Below are 24334 nucleotides of genomic sequence, written 5' to 3' on the forward strand. Positions count from 1 at the left end.
GGGTGCCTGGGTGGCTCAGTCGGCGAGACATACAACTTTGGCTAGGGTCATGATCTCAGGGTTCGTCAGTTTGAGCCCCACATCAGGCTCTGTGCTAACATCATGGAGCCTGGAGCCTGCTGCTGATTATGTGTCTTCCTCTCTCTTTGCCCTTCCTCTGCTTATGCTCTGTCTCTCTCAAAAATAAACAAACATAAAAAAAAAAGATTTCATATAATAAACTTATTTTAATAGTGCAAAAACCAGTCTGCTTCTAATTAGTGAAGGAACAATTTCCAAAAAATTTTTATAAAAATAGCCAATCCTTTGAACAAATACAAATGCAAATAACTAGGTATATATTACAATTTTGTATCTAAACCCAAGAAAGCAGAGTCCATAATTACAAGCCAAATCATTCTTGAAGCTGGTCATTCCAGTTTACCAAAATGAATAAAAGAAAATTTCTATTTTTTAGGTTTACAGAAAATAAATAAAACAACTCCAGTAAGAAAACTAATTTAAGTTTCATGGAAAACAGGCCACATTGGTGACTTTAAAAGTTTTTCAAGAATATTTACATCTTGATTTTTATGGAAAATAAATTTTATGTTGAATTTGAGGTTTAAAAGACCATGTGATCTTTCTGACCAATAGCTCAGAAGTAAAAGCCAATTTAAGAGCGAAGATAACATTCATGGGACCCAGAGGACTTTAACCTGATCGTAAAGTATAAAGCAAAATTTTAATATGAATTAGTTTGAAATGCAAATATACTTTAGTTTATAATTAAATATAAAAGAAATGAAAAAATTATCATGATTAGGATTCAATTAAAGTTTGGGTAAAAATTTTCTCATATTTATCTCACAGATAATACTGGTCATTCAATATCAATGGATATGGCTTATTTTTGTTTATGAGAAGGGTGTGGCTTCAGAAACCAATTCTCACATTAAATTAATTACTACTGCCAGAACTTGACAGAACTGGTGGTTTTAAATTTGATATTGTTTGAAGTACAATTATTTGATAGAAAGAGACTGAGAATCTTGCTGTAAAGCATCCTTCAGAAAGATGGAAATTGCCAAGGCAGAAGAGTATCTCTCTATACACGACTATGTATTTCCATATGTATATATATATCTCCTTACTACGTCACAAAAACAAAAAAATATCAATATATTTACATATATGTACTGGCCCAAAATGAATTAACTTTCTCTATAAAATTATACTGAGAAAATATTAACACATATTACATAATAAAAGACAAGGCCCTCTAGAAAAGATGGCAACCATTTGAATGGCTGAGTGCTATTGCTTTTTCTTAATAAAATTTTTAAAATGAAGAAAAAGGAGGATGAGTAGTGTGTAGACAGATAAATCTCTATCCCAGAAAAATACCTACTAGACAGAAGGCCGGCAACCAAAAAATTAGAGCTGTACATATGAGGAAATGGCTAATGTTTTTGTCAGCGGTGACAGCTCCACTTAAAGTTACTCTGTAGGGCTTGTACTAAAGCAAAGAGCACAACTTTAATTAGAAGAAATTTTCCCTAAGTGTTCTACTATTTGAACCTTTCATAAAAAGATGAGCAAGTTGATAAAAGGCTATTTGAGGACTTTCATCATTCCTGACTGTAGAGATTTAAAAACTAGCCATACAAATTAACTATAACATCATCAGGAGGAATTTTATGAGGCTTCTTTCTATGACCTAAAGACAAAGATTAAATAGCAATGGATACTCCGACGTAGTATCATTATGATGTGCGCTATGCTTGGTTATTATAGCTGTAGTCCATAGGTCTAGTGGTAGAAATGGCAGTCCTGAAGTAGATCTTGGTAAATTTGCTTGACTACATTCTTTAGGTAGTTGTCCTCCAGTGGCACTTTAGATAGAATTGCAGTGATTTCATCTTGGCTAGAAAGAACAAAAGGTTCATTAATTTTTCTGGAAACTTACTTATCGATAGCATTTCAGTGGAATTCATGTTTTTGGGTATGGTCTCTGAGTCTTTTAGGAAGCATAAAAAGACATTTCTAAAAATAGACTGCCAAGTTTGAACTGGGATTCCAAAAACAAGGCCTAAGAGCAATTCTGTATGAACTGGGGGGGTATCTTGACTTAGCTAAAAATCTAAACTGCTGGTGTTTGCTGATGGATTTGAGGTGGGTGCATTCTAAACTCTACCATCTTACAAAGTGTCAACTGTATGTCTAAAAAGTCACAAATAGGAATGAAATATTGTTATGTCTGGTTACAAAGGCTAATTGAGAAAAGCATTATGACTGCACAGCTTTTTTAAATGATTACTAAGTGATTAAGTGATATTCTGTTTTTAAGGGCATAAAGGTTGTTTATATATGATCTGGGCTAAGCTTATACCCATTTTTTTCCTTTTTGGGCTCCTGTTTTAGGTAAGATTATTCAAAAAGTGGAGCAAGTATAAAAGAATATACCAGTGGTCTCCAGTATCCACTGGTGCTAGCAATGAAGGTCACTAAATTATAAGAACAAATCCTTCAAAAGGAAGTCAGGAGTAACATTTGGCACTCAGTATGGATTATCCATAACTGGCATATCCAATAATGGTATATATCCATTATTTCTGGCCACTTTGAGAGATTTTTCAAATAATAGAGGAGAGGTAGAAAAGTCATTAGGAGCCCTATCCTGCTGGCCCTTTACTTACCCAATGTTTCCAAGGTGATTTTGAATGGAAAAAGGTAAGCGGACAGTTGGAAAATGAACTGAGAGAGGTAAAGTTATCTCAAACTTTACAAATGCTGCAGAGCTGGAGAATAAAAGCCTCAATCTGTAAAAGACAAGATCCTCAATTAAAAATAAAAAACAAAAATAGAATAAAACAAATATATTTTCTTTTTACACTGGTAGGTGAAACTTAGGTGGTACATTATTTCTTGTCCTTATCAAATGGACAGAGGGTAAAACATCTGGAACAAAGTATTATTATGGTTGTTCATTTCCATTGTTAGTCATAAAATTCACTGAAATAAATCATTTTAGTAAGTTTTTGATTACTTACTTACTGTTACAGATTGAACTATGTCCCTACTGCCATTCATATGTTGAAGCCCTAGCCCCCAGTATCTCAGAATGTAAGATCATTGCAGATTTAATTAGTTAAGATGGAGTCCTACTGGAGTGGGATGGTCTCCTAATCCAAAATGATTGGTGTCCTTATAAAAAGGGGGCACTTGGACACAAACATGCATACAGGAAGAACATGATGTGAAGATGAAAGCAGATACTGGAGTTATATATTTATAAGCCAAGGTATGTCAATGACTGCCAGCAAATCACTAGAATTTAAGAGAGAGGCATGAAACAGATTCTCTTAGCCCCTCCGAAAGAACAAACCCTGCTAACATCTTGATGACTTCTAGCCTCCAGAACTGTGAAACAATAAATTGCTGTTGTTTAAAGCCACTGAGTTTGTAGCACTTTGTTAAGGCAGCCCTGGGAAAGTAATACACTTACTCGGTATTAGTCACATCTATGTTCATTAGGTTATAATTTGGTCCCCATCTCTTTAAAAACTCAATTTCTTCTCCAAGGAGTCTACAATGGCTCACTACAAGTGAAATTTCTTGAAGCATCTGGGAAAAATAGGGGGAAAAAAAAAGAAATTATGAAAACATTTCAGTTTTTAGTGGCTGTGTTATAAAGAAATCCCCAAAGTTAAATAATTTATATATTTAAACTTTCATATAAAATTTTTTTTGTAATGTTTATTTTTGAGAGAGAGACAGAGACAGAGTTTGAGCTGAGGAGGGGCAGAGAGAGAGGAAGACACAGAATCGAAAGCAGGCTCCAGGCTCTGAGTTGTCAGCACAGAGCCTGATGTGGGGCTCGAACCCATGAGCCATGAGATCATGACCTGAGTCGAAGTCAGACGCCCAAAAGACTGAGCCACACAAACGCCCCTATGCTTTCATTTTTTAAAAATGTTTATTTTCGAGAGAGAGCACATGAATGGGGGAGGGGCAGAGAGAGAGGGAGACACAGAATCCAAAGCAGGCTCCAGGCTCTGAGCTGTCAGCACAGAGCCCGATATGGTACTTGAATTCATGAACTGTGAGATTATGACCTGAGCTGAAGTTGATTGCTTAACCAACTGAGCCACCCAGGCACCCCAATATTTTTATAATTTCAGGATCCACTATTACATATATAAAATTTCAGCTCTTCTTTTTTTAAAATTTATTATTTTAAAACAAAAATTCTTTTTACATTTATTTATTTTTGAGAGACAGAGAAAGAGCACAAGTCGGGGAGGGGCAGAGAGAGAATGAGACACAGAATCCAAAGCAGGATCCAGGTGCTGAGCTGTCAGCACAGAGCCCAATGCGGGGCTCGAATGCACAAAATGTGAGATCATGACCTAAGTCAAGGTTGGATGCTCAACTGATTGAGCCACCCAGGCGCCCCTTTAATTTATTATTAAAAAAAAAATTTTTTTTAAGTTTACTTATTTTTGAGAGAGACAGAGACAGTGTGAGTGGGATAGGGGCAGAGAGAGAGGAAGAGACAGAGTGTCCCAAGCAGGCTTCATGCCACCAGGAGAGCCTGATGCAGGGATCCAACTCATGAAACTGTGAGATCATGACCTGAGCCGAAACCAAGAGTTGGACATCTAACCAAATGAGTCACCCAGGAGCCCCTCAGAGCTCTTCTTTTTGTGACAGAAAACAAAATTTTCTTTCAAAATACTTTAATCAGATTTACCTTGGGAACCTCATGCTGCGTTTTACATTTCTTCTTCCAGGATTCTTGTTCCTCAATGTACTGGAAGATAAGCTTATGAACTAAAAGGGAGGAAGGAGGAGCTTTATCCTCTGAGGAAGGAAAAACAACAACAACAGGGTATTACTTACTTTCATTTATCTTCTACACATAAGTTAGAAATATTATATAAACTAGAAATACCTTCAAACTACTAGGTATCTAAGTATCCTCTCCGTTTTATTTTCAAACACATAAATCAACATATATAGTAAACACAGACATTCTTATAAAAACTCAAGCCTTTATCATGTACAGAATAGAAGCTGGTTAAAAACATGGGTTTAAATGTAACATAAACCTAAGTTTAAATCCTGCCTTTCCTTACAACCTGAGTGATCCTAAGCATAACACTTACTTCTTTTGAGCTGCAGTTCTCTAATTTGTAAAATGAGGAACCTTACCTCCAAGTGTTAACATAAGTAACACTAATGCCTGATACAGATTAAGTACTCATAATGGTAATTTTTCAATTATGGAAACAGCTATTATTAATCATCAATCATTGCTTAAAATCTAGTAATAATTAAAAAAATTAAATCCTACCTAATATTTGGAACATTATCCAAGCAATTTTATGTCTAATAAACATTTCAAAGGACAAATTATTATTATTATTATTATTATTATTATTGTTTATATTTAACTTTGTATGTGAAAGAGCTCTCAAGGAGCAATTTACACTTGTAAATATTCAACAAGTTTTTAGTGGATAACTGGACTTACCATCTAACAGAGACTGAAAATTCAGGTCAACAATCTTCCTGAAAGCCTTGTCCAGGAAAGGGAGACCAACTAGGAAGAACCAGAGTAAGAGTAGTATTTCTTTTTATTATCTGATTTTAAGCCACATACAACTCAGTACTTTACAAGCCTACTCTTTCTGGGTAGCAGGGTTTTTTGTTTTTGTTTTTTCTTTAGAGAGAGAGAGAGCATGTGAAGAGAGAAAGAGAGAAGAAAGAGAATCTTAAGAAGGGTCCACACTCAGTGCAGAGTTTGACATGGGGCTTGATCCCACCACCTTGGGATCATGACATGAGCTGAAATCAAGGGTCAGATGCTCAAGTGACTGAGCCACCCAGGTGCCCAAGCAGAGTGTTTTTTTAATATAAGCAGCTAAAGGTATATCCTTGAATCATATTATTTTTTGTGAATGGTAAAGACTCCCCCTGAGACTGCTGAACTACACTTACTGACAGGCCTTTGAAGGAAATTTAAGGTGTAGTACCTTTATTTTAAATTTATCAAGGCCTCCTCCTTTAACTCCTAAATTTTGTGCAAAGATACTATTTTCAGACACCATACAAAAAAATGACTATGATCTCTTCACATCTACTTTCTTTTTATAAGTACAGTGCAAATGATTTATGCTCTTAGGATTACAGTAATGAGTTTTAGGTAGCCAGGAGAGCTGCTTCCTCCTCCAAACTCTAGAGTTCTCTCATGTTTCTCGAATTCTGATTCTTTTCATGTTATTGAATATTTTCTATGTGTTAGGCACTGGGGATACAATAATGAGACAAAAAGACACGATCAATTTATATTCTCAAAAAGCTAATAGCTCAGGGGGATACACAGATAATTGCACAAATAAACATACCAAAAACTACAACTGGGAATAGGCACTATTAAGGAAAACTGCGGGAAGCAATGAGAAAATATATAAGAGGAAGGTAACTAGTAGAAGGAATGGGTAAAAGGAGAGTCAGGGAAAACTTTCCTGAGAAAGTGATAATTGAGCTGAGCTCTTAAGGATTACTGGCAGAAATTTATTTAGTGGAGAGGGAGTACTATGGTATGAATGATTGTGTCCTCCCCTCAAATTTGTATGTTGAAATCTTAATGCCTGAGGTGATGGTATTAGGTGACAGATTTTTGGGGAGGTATTTCGGACATGAGGGTAGACCCCTTATGAACGAGATTAATTAGGGTCTCAGAAGAGACCCTAAAGAGCTAGCTTGGACTTTCAGCATATAAGGATACAATAAAAAGTATGCGCCCTGGAAGAGGGCTCTCACCTGAGCATGCTGGCATCCCAGTCTTGGATCTCCAGCTTCCAGAAATGTAGAAAATAAATTTTGGTTGTTCATAAGCTACCCAGTTTATGGCATTTTTGTTATAGTAGTCCAAATGGACAAAGGCAAGGGAAAGGGCTTCCAGGCATAAAAAAGATCATTAGGAAGGTCCTGCAGAAGGATGGAATATGACTGACCATAAAAAGACCATGATCTTTTAAAGAAATGAAAGAGGGGTGCCTGGCTGGCCAGTCATCAGAGCATGAGACCCTTGATTCTCAGGGTTGTGAGTTCACGGCCCACACTGTGTGTGGAGCCTACTTAAAAAAAAAAAAAAAAAAAAAGGGAAATGAAAGAAATCCATGTGCCAAAGTGCAGAGAATAGTTTAAGATGAGGCAGGAAAAGGAGGAAAAATTAAATTCTTGCAAGATGTTACAGTTCATAGTAAATATTTTGATCATTAGTCTAAGAGTATTTGGTGCATAATCAGATTTTTAACAATCCCCATAGCTGCAGGAAGGAAGATGAATTGGAGGGGAAAAGGAGAAGATCCAGAAAGGCCAGTTTGAATGCTATTGTAGTCATTTGGTTAGAAATGACTATTGATAGGAAATGAAGAAAAGTGGATCAGTATTAAGAAATTAAAATCAGTAAGTCTTATTGATGATTAGATATGACTGGCAAGGGATAAAATAAAGAGGTAAAGAGTGATTCCTGTTTTAATTTTGGACCTGGACTAGAGCATGTGGGTGGCTTGAGTGCAGAGTCTGTTTGGCATTCTCTCTCTCCCTCTCACTCTACCCACTCCTCCCCCACCCTCTCTCTCTCTCAAAATAAACAAGCAAACAAACAAATAAACATTTAATTTTGGACCTGGACTGAAGTTGTGGATATTCTTTGAGAAAAGGAAATTTTAAGGAGAATCATGTGTGGAGGCTGGAAAAATGTGAAGTTTGGTTTGCTATGATGAAATTGTTTCAGAGAAAAGACCTAAAGACACCGACAGGAGCCTCTTAACAAAATAGCTAGGACTCTGTCCAGTTACCATATAGTGATTCCAAAGACTCTGTTAAGCCTACCAATATATACAGAACTTCCAATGAACTTTTTAGGTTAATTTAAGTACAAAAAAAAAAAAAAAATATCAAGGGGTGCCTGGGTGGCTCAGTTGGCTGAACATCCAACTTCAGTTCAAGTCATGAACTCAAGCTTCGGTTCGTGAGTTCAAGCCTCACAATAGGCTGGCTACTGTCAGCAGACAGCCTGCTTTGGACCTTCTGTCCTCCTCTCTCTCTGCCCCTCCCCTGCTCATGTTCTCTCTCAAAACAAAACAAAACAAAACAAAACAAAACAAAACAAAACAAAACAAGTGTCACCAGCCATTAGAGTAAGTCTATCAAAAAAGACAGATGGAAAAAAGGAAGCCAGAATAAATAGATGCAAATAGCATATTGATCCATTATTTGGATATGTAAAATTTCTTTCATCTAATGTCATTCAACAAAGGTCAACTTTCATTAGTTGAATTTTTATTTTATTCTCTATCTAATAAAATAAAATCCTATTATTGTAAATTAAAATAATCGCTTCTTCTAGTGTGCTTTCATTTCATTATGTCAATAGTTATTATTGTAGTAAAATAAAGACTGGACTCCTTAGTGAGTTTATCCATACATTTTTCTGCAGAGGAATTACTTTTGCTACTCACCTGCTGGCTCTCCAAAGGTGATGGTAAGTTCTATTGTGTCATAAAGAAAGGTAAACACAGCTTGATCATCACTCCACTCGATGACTTCCCACTCAGACACGCTGGAGAGAAATAAACAAAGACAAAAATTTTTTTCTGAAGTAAAAGAAGAGGAGAGTTAACTTTTGATACCACACAAAGAGTGCCAGCAATATTTGCTGAAGTTTTTTGCTGGCTTGGGAGATAATCGAATACTTTGATTCAAATACAGTGAATGTACAAATATGCTTTTGAAAGAATTGACCCAATTTTGAGTTCTGCATCAGAGAAAACCCAAGTTTGGGCAATATAAAGTGTTAAATATTTTAAAATGATAATTTCATAGCTTTCCCACCTTGTATACTTTCAGCTTGGTGTTGAGTACATTGACTCTTTTTGAGGTTGTATTGTATTACGGGTTAAAGATAGTGATACACAGGGGCATCTGGGTGGCTCAGTCAGATGCCAACTCTTGATTTTGGCTCGGGTCATGATTTCAAGGTTCAACGGTTCAAGCCCCGGGTTTGAGTCCTGGTTTGTGGTTTTAAACCCCATGTCAGGCTCCGTGCTGGCAGTGCAGAGCCTGCTTGGGAATCTCTCTCTCCCTCTCTCTCTGCCCCTCTCCCACTGTATGCGGGCTCTCAAAATCAATAACTTAAAAAAAAAACAACAACAGTGATACATGTTAAAAACACATGTCAACTGCTGTAATAGGTTAGCCAACTACAAAGGCACAGGGTAAAACACAAACTAATGACACCTGCTTTTCCTTACCTCAACTGATCCAGTAGCTCTTCAGTTCTATTTGTTTGTTTTTGCACGAAGTCTATTTGAGCAAGGGTCTGCTCTTTCTGTACTTCCAGTTCTAAGAGATTTCTGCAAATCATAGCAGGTAATCAGAGAGATAAGGCTGTTGTCAGAGAATTTGGACTCCATAAAAATAAAAGGTTTATGAGAAGAAGTCACATGCTAGATGGCTCCCCAGTGAAGTGAATGGCATCCATTTTTGTTTTCTTAGTTTTTTTTTTTTTTTAATAAGCATTAATCTAGAAGTGAGGGTCTAATTAGGAAAGGCTTAAACTAATGGTTCTCAAAATTAGGATCCATGAAGGTTTGCATCTTTGACGGTTTGCATATTCTTTAATATTATTATTAAAATTTACTTTTCATTTTGGGGCGCCTGGGTGGCTCAGTCAGTTAAGGATCCGACTCTTGATTTCCACTCAGGTCTTGATCTCATGGTTTGTGGGAGTGAGCCCCGTGTTGGGCTCTGCAGTGACAGTATGGAGCCTACTTGGGATTCTCTGTCTTCTTTCTCTCAAAGTAAGTAAATAAACTTAAAAAAAAAAAAAAGTACAATATAAAAACAGTTTAATGCTAGGTTTATTTTCTTTAAAAGGATCCCGATATTATTCAAGCTTGAGAAATACTACCTTGGATTAATGCCCCGTAAGTGCTTAGAAAACACTGCCAACTAAGACAGGTCAAGTTCAAGGTGGAACAGAAGCCCTGAGTCAGTCTTAATTCAATATTCATGTGCCTAATCTTGTCAGTTTTTAGAGGTAGGAAGCCATTTAGCCTTGCAAAGTTTAGCCTATTTTCTAACACTCCAGTTGAAGCTGACCTTTGGAGCTCTTCTTCTTCAGTTTTCAACTGTTCCAGTTCTTTAGGGAAAAAAAAAAAATCTGTCAGAATGGACACATTAAAATGTTGCTACAAAAAAATCATCTGTTCTATTGAAAATTCTGTTATCACTTTATCTCACCTAAATAAACAGAAAATAGCTTGTTTTTTTCCCCATTTATCTCCTTAATTAATTCAGTTACCTTTCTCTGCAGCTCTCATTTCTGAATTCCATTCTTCCATAGGATTGTCTTTCTCTTCATCCTCCAAATTCTTAGTTTCTAAGTAGGCAATGTGCATTAGAATAACTCAGTCAAAAATAACCAGAGATGAGAAAAAAAGATGGTCCCAAAATGAAGTGTTAACAGTATTTCACAAATAGTCATCATTCCCCACCTTTCCTTGCCAATAAAGCACTGAGCTATACTTATAATTTCATACAAAGACTTGCTTCTAGCGGCAGACAAGTGAACTTTGAGCCACATGCAATGATCTCCAACAGCAGCTTCTCATAGGCCACTCTGAGGTAGAAATTGTTTACATATAATTGCATATGTTGAAGTTATTGTTAGGCAACCCCATGGACAAGAAACAGGAAAAGATACACATACACAAAAGCATGTGTGCACATTTCCAATAAGTACTTAACTTCTTACATTTACTCTTCATCTATTCAAATTCCATTTCTACATTGCAGCCAATGCTTAATACTCTTCAAGGTTGCTCACTGTTCTCAGAAAAAGTCAAACCTCCTTAAGGGGCCCTCCTTGCCCAGGCCCACAAAGCTGACATCTCCAGCTTTATCTGAATCATGTTCTCTCTTGCGCTTTCTCTATTCTAGCCAACATTGGCCTTATTTCAGATCCTTATACTTGTGACATTCTTTCCCATAGAAGAACTTCTGTGTGTGTTATTCATATTAAATAGTCTGCTTTCCCTTCCTCACTTTAAATCCTCCTCATTTTTCAGATCTTAACTTAAAAGCCATTTCCACAGAGAGAAGCTCCTCCGGACCTGACTAGGTTAGATTTGTTTCAGGACCTTACAGCACCGTGTAACCTCTCTCACAGCACTTAACATAAAATTATTATTTTTAAGCTTATTTATTTTGGGAGAGACAGAGCAAGTTGGGGAGAGGCAGAGAGAGACAGTGAGAGGGAGAGAGAGAGAATCCCAAGCAGGCTCCACACAGGCAGCTCAGAGCCCAGAAGGGGGTTTGAAACCACAAGGTTCAAAGCCGTGAGATCAAGACCTGAGCTGAAACCAAGAGTCAGATGCTTAACTGACTGAGCCATTCACATGCCCTAAATTATTTAATTCTTATATTCTTTTCTAGATGAGAAGCTCCACAGGGCCATAAAGTTTTTGTGTTTAATCACCATAGTATTCTAAGCATTGAGCACTGCACATGGCACAACATAGGTATTCAGTATATTTGCTCAAGGCATAATGAAGGAATGAGAAAGAAATAGCTATTTGTCAGTGGTATCTAGAGAAAGAAGTGTGGTTTTTGGTATTTTAAAGATAAGAGAGAGGTGAATATATCCTTCAGAGAGGAGGCAGAAAGGTTGAATATGTAAGAGATAAGGGAAAATCAGTGATATGAAATTCCTGAGAAGAGGGGATGGAACTGAAGTTTAGGTGGAAAGATTGGTCTTAGGGAAAAGAAAGGAATGATGAAAGAATGGATATAGATATATAAAAGTTTGATTTGTTTGGAAGTAGGAAGTTCAAAAGTTCTGACCTAATAGCTTGTTTTTCATATGTGAAGTAGAAAGAAAGGTAATGAACAAAGGAGTAGGGCATGAGTAGTAGGAGTCTAAGATTATGGAATTCATACACTCACTATCAATGCAATGTAGAAAACATGTACTAGGCACTTGCTCAATGCAAAGCATAGTACTAAGAACTCTGAAGGATATGGAGAAAAATAAAAGCTGATCTTTGCTTCCATGGAGATTACACATTAGGGAGACAGCTATATAAAAATAACTATAATTACAAGTAGATGTATACTACAAGAAGGACTAATAAAACAGCTACAGGAGCTCAAGGGAGATAAGGACTGCTTCCTTTGGTAGAAAACAGAAGGAAAATGCATTAGCAAAGACAAAATAGCAGGACTGCATAGAGATGACAAGATTTGGTTGGAATCTGGGATGCATAATAGAAGAATAATAGTAAATCATGTAAGAAAGGAAGACCTAAAAATTATTGTGGAGAATGTAAATGTCAAGCTCAGGTGTTTGGACTTTATTGTTATAAATGGAAAGAAGTTTGTGAAGGGAGTAACATAATGAAAACTGTTCTTCATAATTATTTAATCTGGCAGCAATGCGCAGGTTGGACTAGAAGGAGGTAGGATGAAATTAAGAGTGTAGAAAAATTGCAGGGTGCCTAGGTGGCTTGGTTGGTTAAGCGTCTGACTCTTGGTTTCATCTCGGGTCATGATCTCATGGTTTGTGAGTTCAAGTCCCGTGAGGGGCTCTGTGCTAACAGTGTGGAGCCTGCTTGGGATTCTCTGTCTTCCTCTCTCTCTCTCTGCCCTTCCCCTGCTCACCATCTCTCTCAAAAAAATAAGTAAATAAACTTAAAAAAAAAGAGTATAGAAAGATTAGTTAGAAGACTTGGAATAGCATGTCAGAATTGATGATAGCTTTAATGGGAATGGGAAAGAATACGAGATGCTAAAGAAGCAGATATGACGGGACCTGATTAGAGAAACTCAAAGACAATGAAAGTTTTTAGCTGTTTACAGTATGTAACAATAGTGATGCCATTAAGAGAGATGAGAAACATCATAGGGAGAGCAGATTTTCAGATTTTATTTTGGAAATAACAATGTCCTTAAGGTGCTTAAAGACATATTTGCATAAAGGTTCAGCAAGAAACTAGAAATGTTAAGTTTGGAACTCAAGAGAGAGGCTAAAGATGACCTCACTCAGAATAATTATAAGCTATTTAAGGGCAAAAATCTGTGTTTATAATATCTTTTTTTCTGAGGCTAAGCATAGTATCGGGCATGCAGCAGGTGTTCAACAAATGATGAATTTAACTGAATTTGGAAATCATACAAACACAAATGTTAAGGCAGATGAAAGCATGAAGGAGAGAATATAGAAATGAGTAGATGATAAAATCTAAAGGCCTACAAAAGAATTTAGAGAGAGAGCAACAGAGAAGCTAAAAGGAATAGTCAGAAAAAAAAAGAGTCACGGTAGTACAATATCATAGAGGTTTAGGGAGATGAAAGATTCAGAAGGAAGAGAATAATCATCAGTGTCAAATGATGAAGGAGGTCAAGATAGCTAAGGACTAAGAGCTTCTAAATTTGAAGATTATGTGGAATTCTGTGATTTATGAGAAAGCACTGCAGGACAACAATACTAACAAATCGGGAATATGAGAGGTCAAACTAAAAGGACAGCTATTTTCCAAATGGAGATAATAAGTTCATCATTAAAAAAATAAGATTATAATCTAGGTTATGAAGAACTTTCTAAAGAAGTTTATTATCTTGGGCATCTCTTGTTGATTGTGCTATGGATGACCACAGGTAAAGAGCTTTATTTTGCTCTAATGTCTCAAATTGCTAATACAAGGCTTCAGCATAGTGATACCAGCAATCTGTACCGTAGGGAAGCTTTTAGGTAAAATTAAACTACCTTTGGGAAAGTGTTCAAAATACTTTACCTATTTCCACCTCAGTGAGACAGTTCTCAATCTTCTTAAGTATGTTGTTCATTTCATCTATCCTTGTCTGAAGTCTCTCCCTCTCATTCTAAAAATACAATTATTACACCGTTAAGTTAAACCTCTAAACAAAACACTTTAACATTATAAATGGTTAAACTTACTGACCTACTGCTTTGTCTATACCATGAACAGGCAAATCTTGAAACGAAGGTCAAAGCTTCAAGTCTGGACTTAAGATGTTTTTAAAAAGCATACATAACAGGCGTGTCAAGGTGACTTGGTCGGTTAAGCATTCAACTTTGGCTCAATGATCTCATGGTTCATAAGTCTGAGCCCCATATCGGGCTCTCTGCTGTCAGCACAGAGCCCACTTTAGATCTTCTGTCACCCTCTCTCTCGGCCCCTCCCCAGCTCTTACATGCACTCTCTCAAAAATAATAAACATTAAAAAAAAAAAAAGGCATACATAACAGATTCATATAAACCCATTTTTTGTACTTTCCTTTATTCCAGCATTTCCATGTTAATATATATTACTTAAAAAAAAAAAAAAGAATTTTTTTAAATTAAAAAAAAATTTGTTTTAATGTTTATTTGAGACAGAGAGAGAAAGAGCATGAATGGGGGAGGGTCAGAGAGAGAGGGAGACACAGAATCCAAGGCAGGCTCCAGGCTCTGAGCTGTCAGCACAGAGCCTGACACGGGGCTCGAACTCACAGACCGTGAGATCATGACCTGAGCCGAAGTCGAAAGCTCAACTGACTGAGCCACCCAGGCGCTCCCCCAAAAAAAGAATTCTTAAAAAAATGTTCCATGGTCAAATAAATATGGAAAACATTGAATAGAATTAAAGCATTTTTTGTTCTTTTTAGACTTAAAAAACAAAATTCTGAGTTTAGACTTTAATATGCTATTTTTTCTCCAAAGGAAGGATATGGCATGTGACATTTCTCAGAGTTATTTGCCAAATGAAAATTTTTTTATGAAGAGCCTTTCTTAAAGTATCATCATTTTGGGAAATGCTACTTTAAACATGCACACACAGGAGCACTGGTTGGCTCAGTCAGTAGAGTATGCAACTCTTGATCTAGGGGTCGTGAGTTCAAGCCCCACATTGGGCATAGAGCTTGCTTGCTTACTTACATACATACATACCTAAAAATAAACATGCACATACATTCATAGATGGGTATGGACTATGAGGAAGATAATACTACAGTACAGTCCTTAGCAATAGAAGATCAGAATCCTACATTGTTTTACCTCAACATTTGAGATGAGACATAGGCCCATATTAGTAAATATATTCTAGAATTACTCAGATTTCCCTTTTTTTTTTTTTTTTAAGTAAGCTCCATGCCTAACGTGGGGCTTGAACTCATGACTCTGAGATTGAGAGTTGCATGCTCCACTGACTGAGCCAACCAGGTGCCTCTGGATTTCCCACTTTTGATAAATTGAACTCCACCTCTTATGAACCATTGTAAATTTATGCCCAGGTCTCATTCACATGTCTCTCCGAAGAAACATTCTTCATATCCTACAACCACTATAAAGTAACTTTAATAGACCTTTCTTTCTATGCTGTTAGCTGTGTCAAATTACCTGAGCTGACTGTACCAGCTTGCTGTAGAGAGCCACTTTTCCTTGGTGAGTGAAGACTTTAGTCATCTTGGTAAAACGTGACTTTATTTTGTTCAGGTAAATTCCAAAGGCCTTCAGCTGCAAGAGAAAGTCAAAGGTTATAATGCCCTAAGACAAGTGAGTTAGAAAAGGCAAATGGTCTGGAAAGGCTGGATCAGCTGCTATGTGCTAAGCTTTGCCCATCCTATACTGATTCCTAAGGCAGGGCATTTCTCATTTGCAAATCTTAAAAAAAACAAAAAACAAAAACTCATTCATTCATTTAAATTAAGTAATCTCTGTGCCTAATGTGGGACTCAAACTCCTGACCCCAAGATCAAGAGTCATGTGCTCCAAGAGTTGAGAGCCAGCCAGATGTCCCCTCATTTGCAAATTTAATCATATTTAATAGTTTAAGAACAGAACCAAAGATTTCAGTTTTAATTCCTGCTTAAAAAAATTTTTTTTATGTTTATTTATATTTGAGAGAGAGAGAGACAGAGCACAAGTGGGGGAGGGGCAGGGAGACAGAGACAGAATCTGAAACAGGCTCCAGGCTCTGAGATGCGAGTAGTCAGCACAGAGGCTGACACGGGTCTTGAACTCACAAGCAGTGAGATCATGACCTGAGCCGGAGTCGGATGCTCAACCGACTGAGCCACCCAGGCACCCCTAATTCCTGTTTTTCATTCATTTATTCATATTACAAGTTAGAAAATAACAGGTTCTTAGTTAATTTAAAAAACTCTTTTAATATATTAGAGCACATATAAAATGTGTTGCTTATTATTTAACCAATTAAAGTAAATCTTTTCCTCATCTAAATCTAAGTGAAAGGAAAACAAGTAGGAGGAAATTCTAAATAAACTTCAAATATATTTCCTATTTTAAATTAGTCATTTCAGGTTTGAAAAATTATATATTAACAATTACTCATATATAATTAAATTAAAACCTTGATAACATATTATACCTGAGAAGTTAAAGAACTCATCACTAATTACCACGTAACAGTTACTTATTTCACAATAAACTGTGTTCAAAATGTGTATACTGATTCCCATTCAGAAAATGAGACAAAAATACCTCCTCATCAGAGCAGTGTCTCATTTTTTCCCACAGGTTCCTATTTACATCAGTCAACAGTTTATCCTGGTTCAGTGCAGATAGCTTTAATCTAAAATATAGAAAAGTTAATTAATTAGCTCAGGGTTCAGAAGTCAGCTAGAATGAATCAACACAGATTTACAGGCATAATTAATTTGATTCTTCCTAATTCTTTTCTACCTTAAAAAAAAAAGGGGCATTTACTCAAGAACAGTGGTCAGCTTCATTATTTCAACACTTGTAGAACAGTTCAAGAATGCTATGAATCATAAAAACTTCTCACAAACATTATTCTCAAGCAACTTGGTCTAACATGAAAACATGTTGCTTTTAAAGAATCTTTAAGGCCTATCAATGCGTAATTATTGTCAAGTTGTAGCTATTATTTTAAGTAAAAGTTCCCATTCAGCTCAGTCTTTCCACCTTTATAGTACAGCATTTGTAAAAGTAGCAAAGTTACATATTAGTCTCTTGTTAGTAAGTAGAATACATTTCTATCAGAGTTAGAAGATATTATATACAGGAGTATAGGTGTAAAATCAGATAGTAGAGCACATCTAAACATACTGCACATTGTATACAAGATCTTATTTTATTCAAAATAAAACATTCTCAGACAAATCTGAGGCACTCAACTCTTTTAAAAAACATGAAGATAAGAAACTTTTCTGTCTTATTCAGTGATGAACACCAATACTTATTCTTTTTTTAAATTTTAAGGAGGTTTCACACCTAGTGTGGAGCCCAATGTGGGGCTTGAACTCATCACCCTGAGATCAAGACCTGAGCTGAGACCAAGAGTTGGTCGGATACTACCTGACTGATCTACACAAGTGCCCCGAACCTTAGTACTTAGTATAGTGCCTGGCAGATAGTAGGTGTTCAATATATAGTTGAATGAAAAAACAGGATCAGGCAAATCTGTGGTGTTATAATTTAATAGCATCTTAAGTTTCTAGTTTTAAAACTACATAATTTTTTTAAAATGATTAAAAATTAAAAAAAAATTTTTTTCTTCAATGTTTATTTATTTTTGGGACAGAGAGAGACAGAGCATGAACGGGGGAGGGGCAGAGAGAGAGGGAGACACAGAATCGGAAACAGGCTCCAGGCTCCGAGCCATCAGCCCAGAGCCTGACGCGGGGCTCGAACTCACGGACTGCGAGATGGTGACCTGGCTGAAGTCGGACACTTAACCGACTGCGCCACCCAGGCGCCCCTAAAAATTTTTTTTAAATAAATATTTATTTTTGAGAGAGACAGAGCACGAATGGGGGAGGGGCAGAGAGAGAGGGAGACACAAAATCTGAAGCAGGCTCCGGGCTCCAAGCTGTCAGCAGAGCCCGATGGCCCAATGTGGGGCTTGAACTCACAAACTGCGAGATCATCATCTGAGCTGAAGCTGGACAAGTTGGACGCTTAACCAACTGAGCCACCCAGGTGCCCCTAAAAATTATTTTCTTTTCTGCTTGTTAAATTGGTCAAAAAAAAATTAAAAAAAAATTTTTTTTAAACGTTTATTCATTGTTGAGAGACAGAGAGACACAGAGCATGAGCAGGGGAGGGGTAGAGAGAGGGGAGACACAGAATCTGAAGCAGGCTCCAGGCTCTGAGCTGTCAGCACAGAGCCCGACGCAGGGCTTGAACCCACGAACCATGAGATCATGACCTGAGCCGAAGTCAGTTGCCCAACCGACTGAGCCACCCAGGCGCCCCAGATTGGTTCAAATTTAATTGGATAGTTCTAGATAACTAGGATATAAATATATTTTGGATTGTAAGTCCTAATTTACCTGAGGGAATCTAGATATACCTAATTTATAAATTATTGTGCTGCATCTACATACACCAAAGCACTGAGCTACAGTCTAATACCATGTTCTTTCATAATGCAAATCAAGGGTAAATGAGATAAAATTATAAACCCAAAGTCAATCTTGATTTCAGGCACTATATATAAATCTCTAAAGGGTATTATCTATCTTCTTTTTTGAAGATGTTCTTTTGCAATCAATTTATGATATCATAATCTAATAATGTTTATTGAGGATGTACTTTTTGCTAAGAATGGCATCAAGACATTTTATATACATTATTTCCTCTGCTCATTTCTGCCTGCTGCGTATGTATCGTTATCCCTAATTTATGGATGTGGAAATGATGGTTAAATGACACATAAAGTTACACAGCTAGTGCTGTAGCCAGGATTGAGCTTTAATCTGTCTGACTACAAAGCTGACTCTTTCCTATATACCATATCACACTGCCAGTTAATGCCATGAACTTTTTCCTGTGCCAGTGTTATTCTAATCAAAACCTTATCACACAGATTATTCACCCATCCAATGAAACACACACAAAAACGCAAACTTTCATACTCTTCAATCTTTTGGCGAAGAGCCTCACAATCTTCTCTATAAATCTGTATCTTGGGTCGGTAAACATATTGACTTAACATCACGTCTTCTGGAGTAGGTGGTGTGTTTACAGTAAACTGGAAAAAAAAGAAAATCAGTCCCTCAAAACTGGTAGTTTGAAGACAAAACCATGTTTAAAAACTGTTTCACGTTTCAGAGTGCTTATTTTAAAAAGTCATAAAATAAAAATTTGATTACCCTATGAAATTGATATACCCAATAATCTAGTAGTTGGAATTTGAATTCAAGTCTCTGACGTCAAAGTCCATTTCCTACATTTGTTTAGTGGATGTTCCATTCACATGCGAGTCAAAGTGGTTTGAAAATGGTTATGTGTTGTTTTAAGAAAATCAATACCTAAAAGTTCAAACTTATCAGGAACTCTTTAATTAAAAGAAAGAAAAAAGATGCCAGTTTCCCAGATTTTTCTTTTCAACTCCCATTCTCTAGCTCTAATCCATACTTGTGTCTCAGTTTAGATTCAAACTTTTCTGGCATATATAAAATAAGGTAGTAAAAATATGGTTATTTTTAAAAACGTTTTATAGCTCTAATCCAATGATTGTTTTTTTTTTTTAAGATTTTATTTTTGGGGCACCCGGGTGGCTCAGTCAGTTAAGCATCTGACTCTGGCTTTTAGCTCAGGTCATGATCTTGCAGTTTGTGGGTTCAAGCCCTGCGTCAGGCTTTGTGCTAGCAGTGTGGAGCTTGCTTGTAATTCTCTCTTCCTCTCTCTCTCTCTGCCTTCCTGTTCTCTCTCTCTCTCAGAATAAATAAATAAAAAATAAAAAAAGATTTTATTTTTATTTAAAAAAAAATTTTTTTTTTTTTTTGAGAGTCAGAGAGACAGAGTTTGAGTGGGGATGGGGCAGAGAAAGAGGGAGACACAGAATCCAAAGCAGGCTCCAGGCTCTGAGGTGTCAGCACAGAGCCTGATGCAGGGCTTGAACTCATATACCTTGAGATCATGACCTGAGCTGAAGCTGGATGCTTAACTGACTAAGCCACCCAAGCACCCATATCTTTATTTTTTAAATGTTTATTTATTTTTGAGAGAGAAGGAGGGCATGAACGGGGGAGGTGCAGAAAGAGAGGGGGACAGAGGAGCTGAAGCGCAGTCTGCACTGACAGCTGTGAGACTGATGTGGAGCTTGAACTCACAAACCATGAGTTCATGATCTGAGCTGAAGTCGGATGCTCAACTGACTAAGCCACCCAGGTGCCTCAATTTTACTTTTAATCTCTACACTGAACATGGGGCTCAAACTCAGAACCCTGATATCAAGAGTCATTTGACCTTCCAACAGAGCCAGCCAGGAATCCCAAATCCAATGACTTTTTGATGTCCTTGATGCAGTAATGGAAAAACCAAGTCAGCTCCTTACATCACATTACATATAAAAACCAAACCAAACAAAATCCCACAACTGCCCATTATTCATAGGCAGTATGGCACAGAATAAGTCATTTTACCACTCTAAGAGTTGGTCTCCTCATCTATAAAATGGGCACAATATTGACCAGCCTCTCAAGATTATGGTAAAAGGTTTTTTTTTAAAGGTTACTCAAGTCCAGAGCCTGATAAAGTGATCTAACAAAATGTTAGCTTCTTCTCACTTTCTACTTTTATTTGATAAATTAAAAAGAACTGAATGAGGTTTTAATCTCCCTTCTCTGTCTCTAACACATCTTCTAGCAGATACTAGAAGTATCTACTAGAAAGTATAAAATAAAATATAAAAGTACTAAGTAAAGTACTTATAAAGTATAAAAAATGCTAAGATCAATTATAACTGAAGTTGATTCTCTTTCTTAAAGGTATATTTAAGGCTAGATTTATAAATAAAAATCAAAGCTCCATGCACTGGCTCAAAAAGAAATGGCAACACTAGAACACAGATTATGGTTTTTTTTTTTTTTTTTTTTTATAATTTGGAAGAGAGAGAGAGAGGTAGGGGGAGGGGGCAGAGGGAGAGAAAGAGAATCCGAAGCAGGCTCCATGCTCAGCACAGAGCTTGATGGACACAGAGCTTCACCCCACAGCCCCAGGATCTTGACCTGAACTGAAATTAAGAGTCATATGCTCAACTGACTGAACCACCCAGGTGCCCCCCAGATTGTGCTTTTTTTAATTTACATTTTTGTTTTGAGAGTGAAAGAGAGAGCATGAGTAGGGGAGGGGAAGAATGAGAGGAGACAGAAAGAATCCCAAGCAGGTTCTGAGCTGCAAGTGCAGAGCCAATGAGGGGCTCCACCTCACAAAACTGTGAGATCATGACCTGAGCTGAAATCAAGAGTCAGATGCTTAAGCAACTGAGACATACCCAGACTGTGGTTTTAAAGCAAGGATTTTTCACTCAAAGAAATCAGGCCTCCTTGGGAAAATGGCTAAATGCCTTCATATAGGAGTCAAATGCTTGGGTAAAGGAATATTTCTTTTTATAGAAGTATTGGACAATAAATGAAAAATAAATGATAGAATTAGTTTACAACTACTACTTTACAACTCCTAATTACTAGATCTAGATAATGATCATTAATGGCTGCCTATTCATCATCATCACACATTATTTCCTGATGGAAGTAGGACTATAAAGTGAACTTGAAAAAAACTCTGAATCTGATAAAGCTTCTGCCACTTTACAAAAAATACAAAGGATAGATAAAAGTTGGGTGTGCACAACTGGCTAAATCCATTTAGTGGTAAACTCTACAAAAACAAACAAACAAACAAACAAACAAACAAACCTGGTTTCTTCACTAAAAAGAAAAAAAAAAGGAGACAGAGATGGAATGGGACCTTACAGTTTAGGAGATGACTAAAGATATCAACCAATTACAATATTTTGACCTCATCTGGGTCTCAATTTAGTAAACTGGAAGGAAGATAAAGCTGAAGACAATGAGGAAAAGAAAAATACTGATTGAATAATCATTTTAAGGTATGATAATTATATTTGGATATGTTTTTAAAATATGAATCTTCATCTTTTTAGGGATATGTATTGAAAACCAGATAAATTGATGATGCCTGGGATTTGCTTCAAAATAACAGAGAGGAGGCAGGGAAATGCAGAGACAAAACAAGAGTTGATAAATTTTGAAGTTTGGTGATGTATACATGGGGAGGTCATTGAACTATTCTCTATTTTTGTCTATGTTTGACATTTCCTATAATAATAAAAGTCTCTTTACAAAGGGTAGGGTTCTTCCTGAACCTTCATAACCACCAGTGAAACACAGGGCCATGTTCCTAGAGATTCATCAGGAGTACAAGTGTCAATGGGTACCAGGCTCATGCACTGTGGGTACATATGGGCTGCAACTGTCCATGCCATATGCACAGTTGGGTTAATTTGCTACACCGTGAACCCAGGCCTATGTACACCAGTGACCCTCCTCCCCTGACTTATCTATTTTGATTAAGTACCCAATTTATGCACAATCAGCTCTTGGCTATTTCAGGCCTGGCAGGGGTACCTGCAATAGTTCCTTGATATCCCTGAGGAGGGTGTAAATTATAGTACTTCTGCCTGAGGCACTCCCTGCACATAATGAGCATCATGGGACACTACAAAAGCACCATTTGCTGGTGATGCCTTCTGAGCTCCTGTAACTGCAAACACATATGGGAGCTGTATATGTGTCTATAAGGGGTAGCACACACTTCCTCACTTGCCTCAAGAACATTCTCCTCAGGGGTGCCTGGCTGGCTCCGTTGGTAGATCATGTGACTTTTTAAAATGTAATCTCTACACCCAATGTTAGGCTTGAACTCATGGCTCCAAGATCAAGAGTTGGATGCTCTGACTGAGCCAGCCAGGCATCCTGAGCATGTGACTCTTGATCTTGGGACTGTGAGTTCAAGCCCCATGTTGGGTGTAGAGCTTACTTTAAAAAAACAAAAAAAGAGAAAGGAAAGAAAAAGGAAGGAAAAAAAAAAACCACTTTCCCCGGTTCCACCCTAAAATAGACTCATAGTTATCCAAGTCCTGGATCAGACACCCATAGCTGTGAACTTCATTTTCAATGGTCCATATGTACCTCTTTGGCTTGTCCCTACTTTGGAATTTTAAATTTCTTTCCTGGATAGCATAAACTCTCTTTCCATCTCTGGTTTGTTACCAGATCTATTTCCCTAACACTGATCCTCCTGACCTCTGCAAGGCCTGAGAGGAAAGGGGAAGATTCAGACCCTAAGGGTAGCTAACCTAAGGGTTATTAGCTCCTTAAGTGTCCTCTTCTTCACCTCTTCTGCCAGCAGCGTCTCTGCTCGTATAGTTCCCCTCTGCTTTCTCCTAGTCCCCTGGTACTCTTTCTCCTTTTCCTAAGAAGTTGTAGACTCTGGATCCACATCTAGGCAGCTTTCTACTCCACATCTACAGGTGAAACAAGAGGATTCTAGTGGGAATCTAGTGGATAGCTATAGTGATAAGAATAATGAGGTTGGGGACACAAAAGATGTGTGCCCATTTTCTCACTTTCCATCTTTGATTCACACTTCACATTTAGATATACAATTCTCCTGGAATTGATTTCTTTCGAAACAGCTTTATTAAAGTTTAATTCACATACCATATAATTTATACATTTAAGTATACAATTAAATAATTTTTTAATGTATATTCACAGGGTTGTGCAATCATCAACCACAATCTAATTTAGAGCATTTTCATCCCCCTGTAAGAAACCCTGTACCCATTAGGTGTCACTCTGCATTCTCTTCCACCTCCATTCCAGCCCCAAAAAACCACTAAGTTCACATTTTGGCTATTATGAATAGTGCTCATGTACAAGTTTTGTGTGGATGTATATATCCAGTTCTCTTGGGAATATACTTAGAAGTGCAATTGCTGAATCTTATAATAGTTCTATGTTTAACTTTTTGAGAAAATGCCAAACTGTTTTCCAAAGTGGCTGTACCATTTTACATTCCCACCAGCAATGTATGAAAGAAAATTCTAATTTCTCTACATCCTTGCCAATACTTTATTTTCTATCTTTTTGATTACAGCCATCATAGTAGTTGTGAAGTGGTAACTCATTTCTGTTTTAACTTGCATTTCCTTAATGACTAATGATGCTGAACATGTTTTCTTCTACTCGTGGGCCTTTTGTATATGTTCTTCAGACAAATGTTTATTCAGATCCCTTTGACTACTTTCTTTAAGTTTTTACTTATTTGTTTATTTTTGAGACAGTGAAAGTGCAAGCAGGAAAGGGGCGGAGAGAAGAAGAGACAAAATCCCAAGCAGGCTCTGTGCTGTCAGCATAGAACCCAACACAGGGCTTGAACTCAGGAACCATGAAGTCATGACCTGAGCCAGCATCAAG

At 37.0% G+C, this 24334-nt stretch overlaps 1 protein-coding gene across 1 annotated transcript in view; it reads right to left on the bottom strand.

Moving 5' to 3' along the window:
- Nucleotides 1-207: 207 nt before the first annotated feature.
- Nucleotides 208-24334, bottom strand: part of KNL1 (kinetochore scaffold 1) — a 61522-nt gene continuing 37395 nt past the window's right edge. Inside the window, exons 13-25 of the mRNA XM_047075309.1 lie at nucleotides 18962-19077; nucleotides 16563-16653; nucleotides 15459-15575; nucleotides 13851-13938; nucleotides 10361-10438; nucleotides 10159-10198; nucleotides 9309-9410; nucleotides 8517-8617; nucleotides 5519-5587; nucleotides 4736-4845; nucleotides 3488-3606; nucleotides 2679-2801; nucleotides 208-1906 (exon numbers count right to left, since the gene is read on the bottom strand). Coding sequence (XP_046931265.1) covers nucleotides 1792-1906; nucleotides 2679-2801; nucleotides 3488-3606; nucleotides 4736-4845; nucleotides 5519-5587; nucleotides 8517-8617; nucleotides 9309-9410; nucleotides 10159-10198; nucleotides 10361-10438; nucleotides 13851-13938; nucleotides 15459-15575; nucleotides 16563-16653; nucleotides 18962-19077 — 1269 coding nt within the window. The 3' untranslated portion in view covers nucleotides 208-1791. The remainder of the gene's footprint in view (nucleotides 1907-2678; nucleotides 2802-3487; nucleotides 3607-4735; nucleotides 4846-5518; nucleotides 5588-8516; nucleotides 8618-9308; nucleotides 9411-10158; nucleotides 10199-10360; nucleotides 10439-13850; nucleotides 13939-15458; nucleotides 15576-16562; nucleotides 16654-18961; nucleotides 19078-24334) is intronic.

Source organism: Lynx rufus, unplaced genomic scaffold (genome assembly GCF_022079265.1).
Source record: "Lynx rufus isolate CCGP_SWC_20201006 ecotype Redwood Valley unplaced genomic scaffold, mLynRuf1.p SCAF_13, whole genome shotgun sequence".
NCBI classification, from domain to species: domain Eukaryota; kingdom Metazoa; phylum Chordata; class Mammalia; order Carnivora; family Felidae; genus Lynx; species Lynx rufus.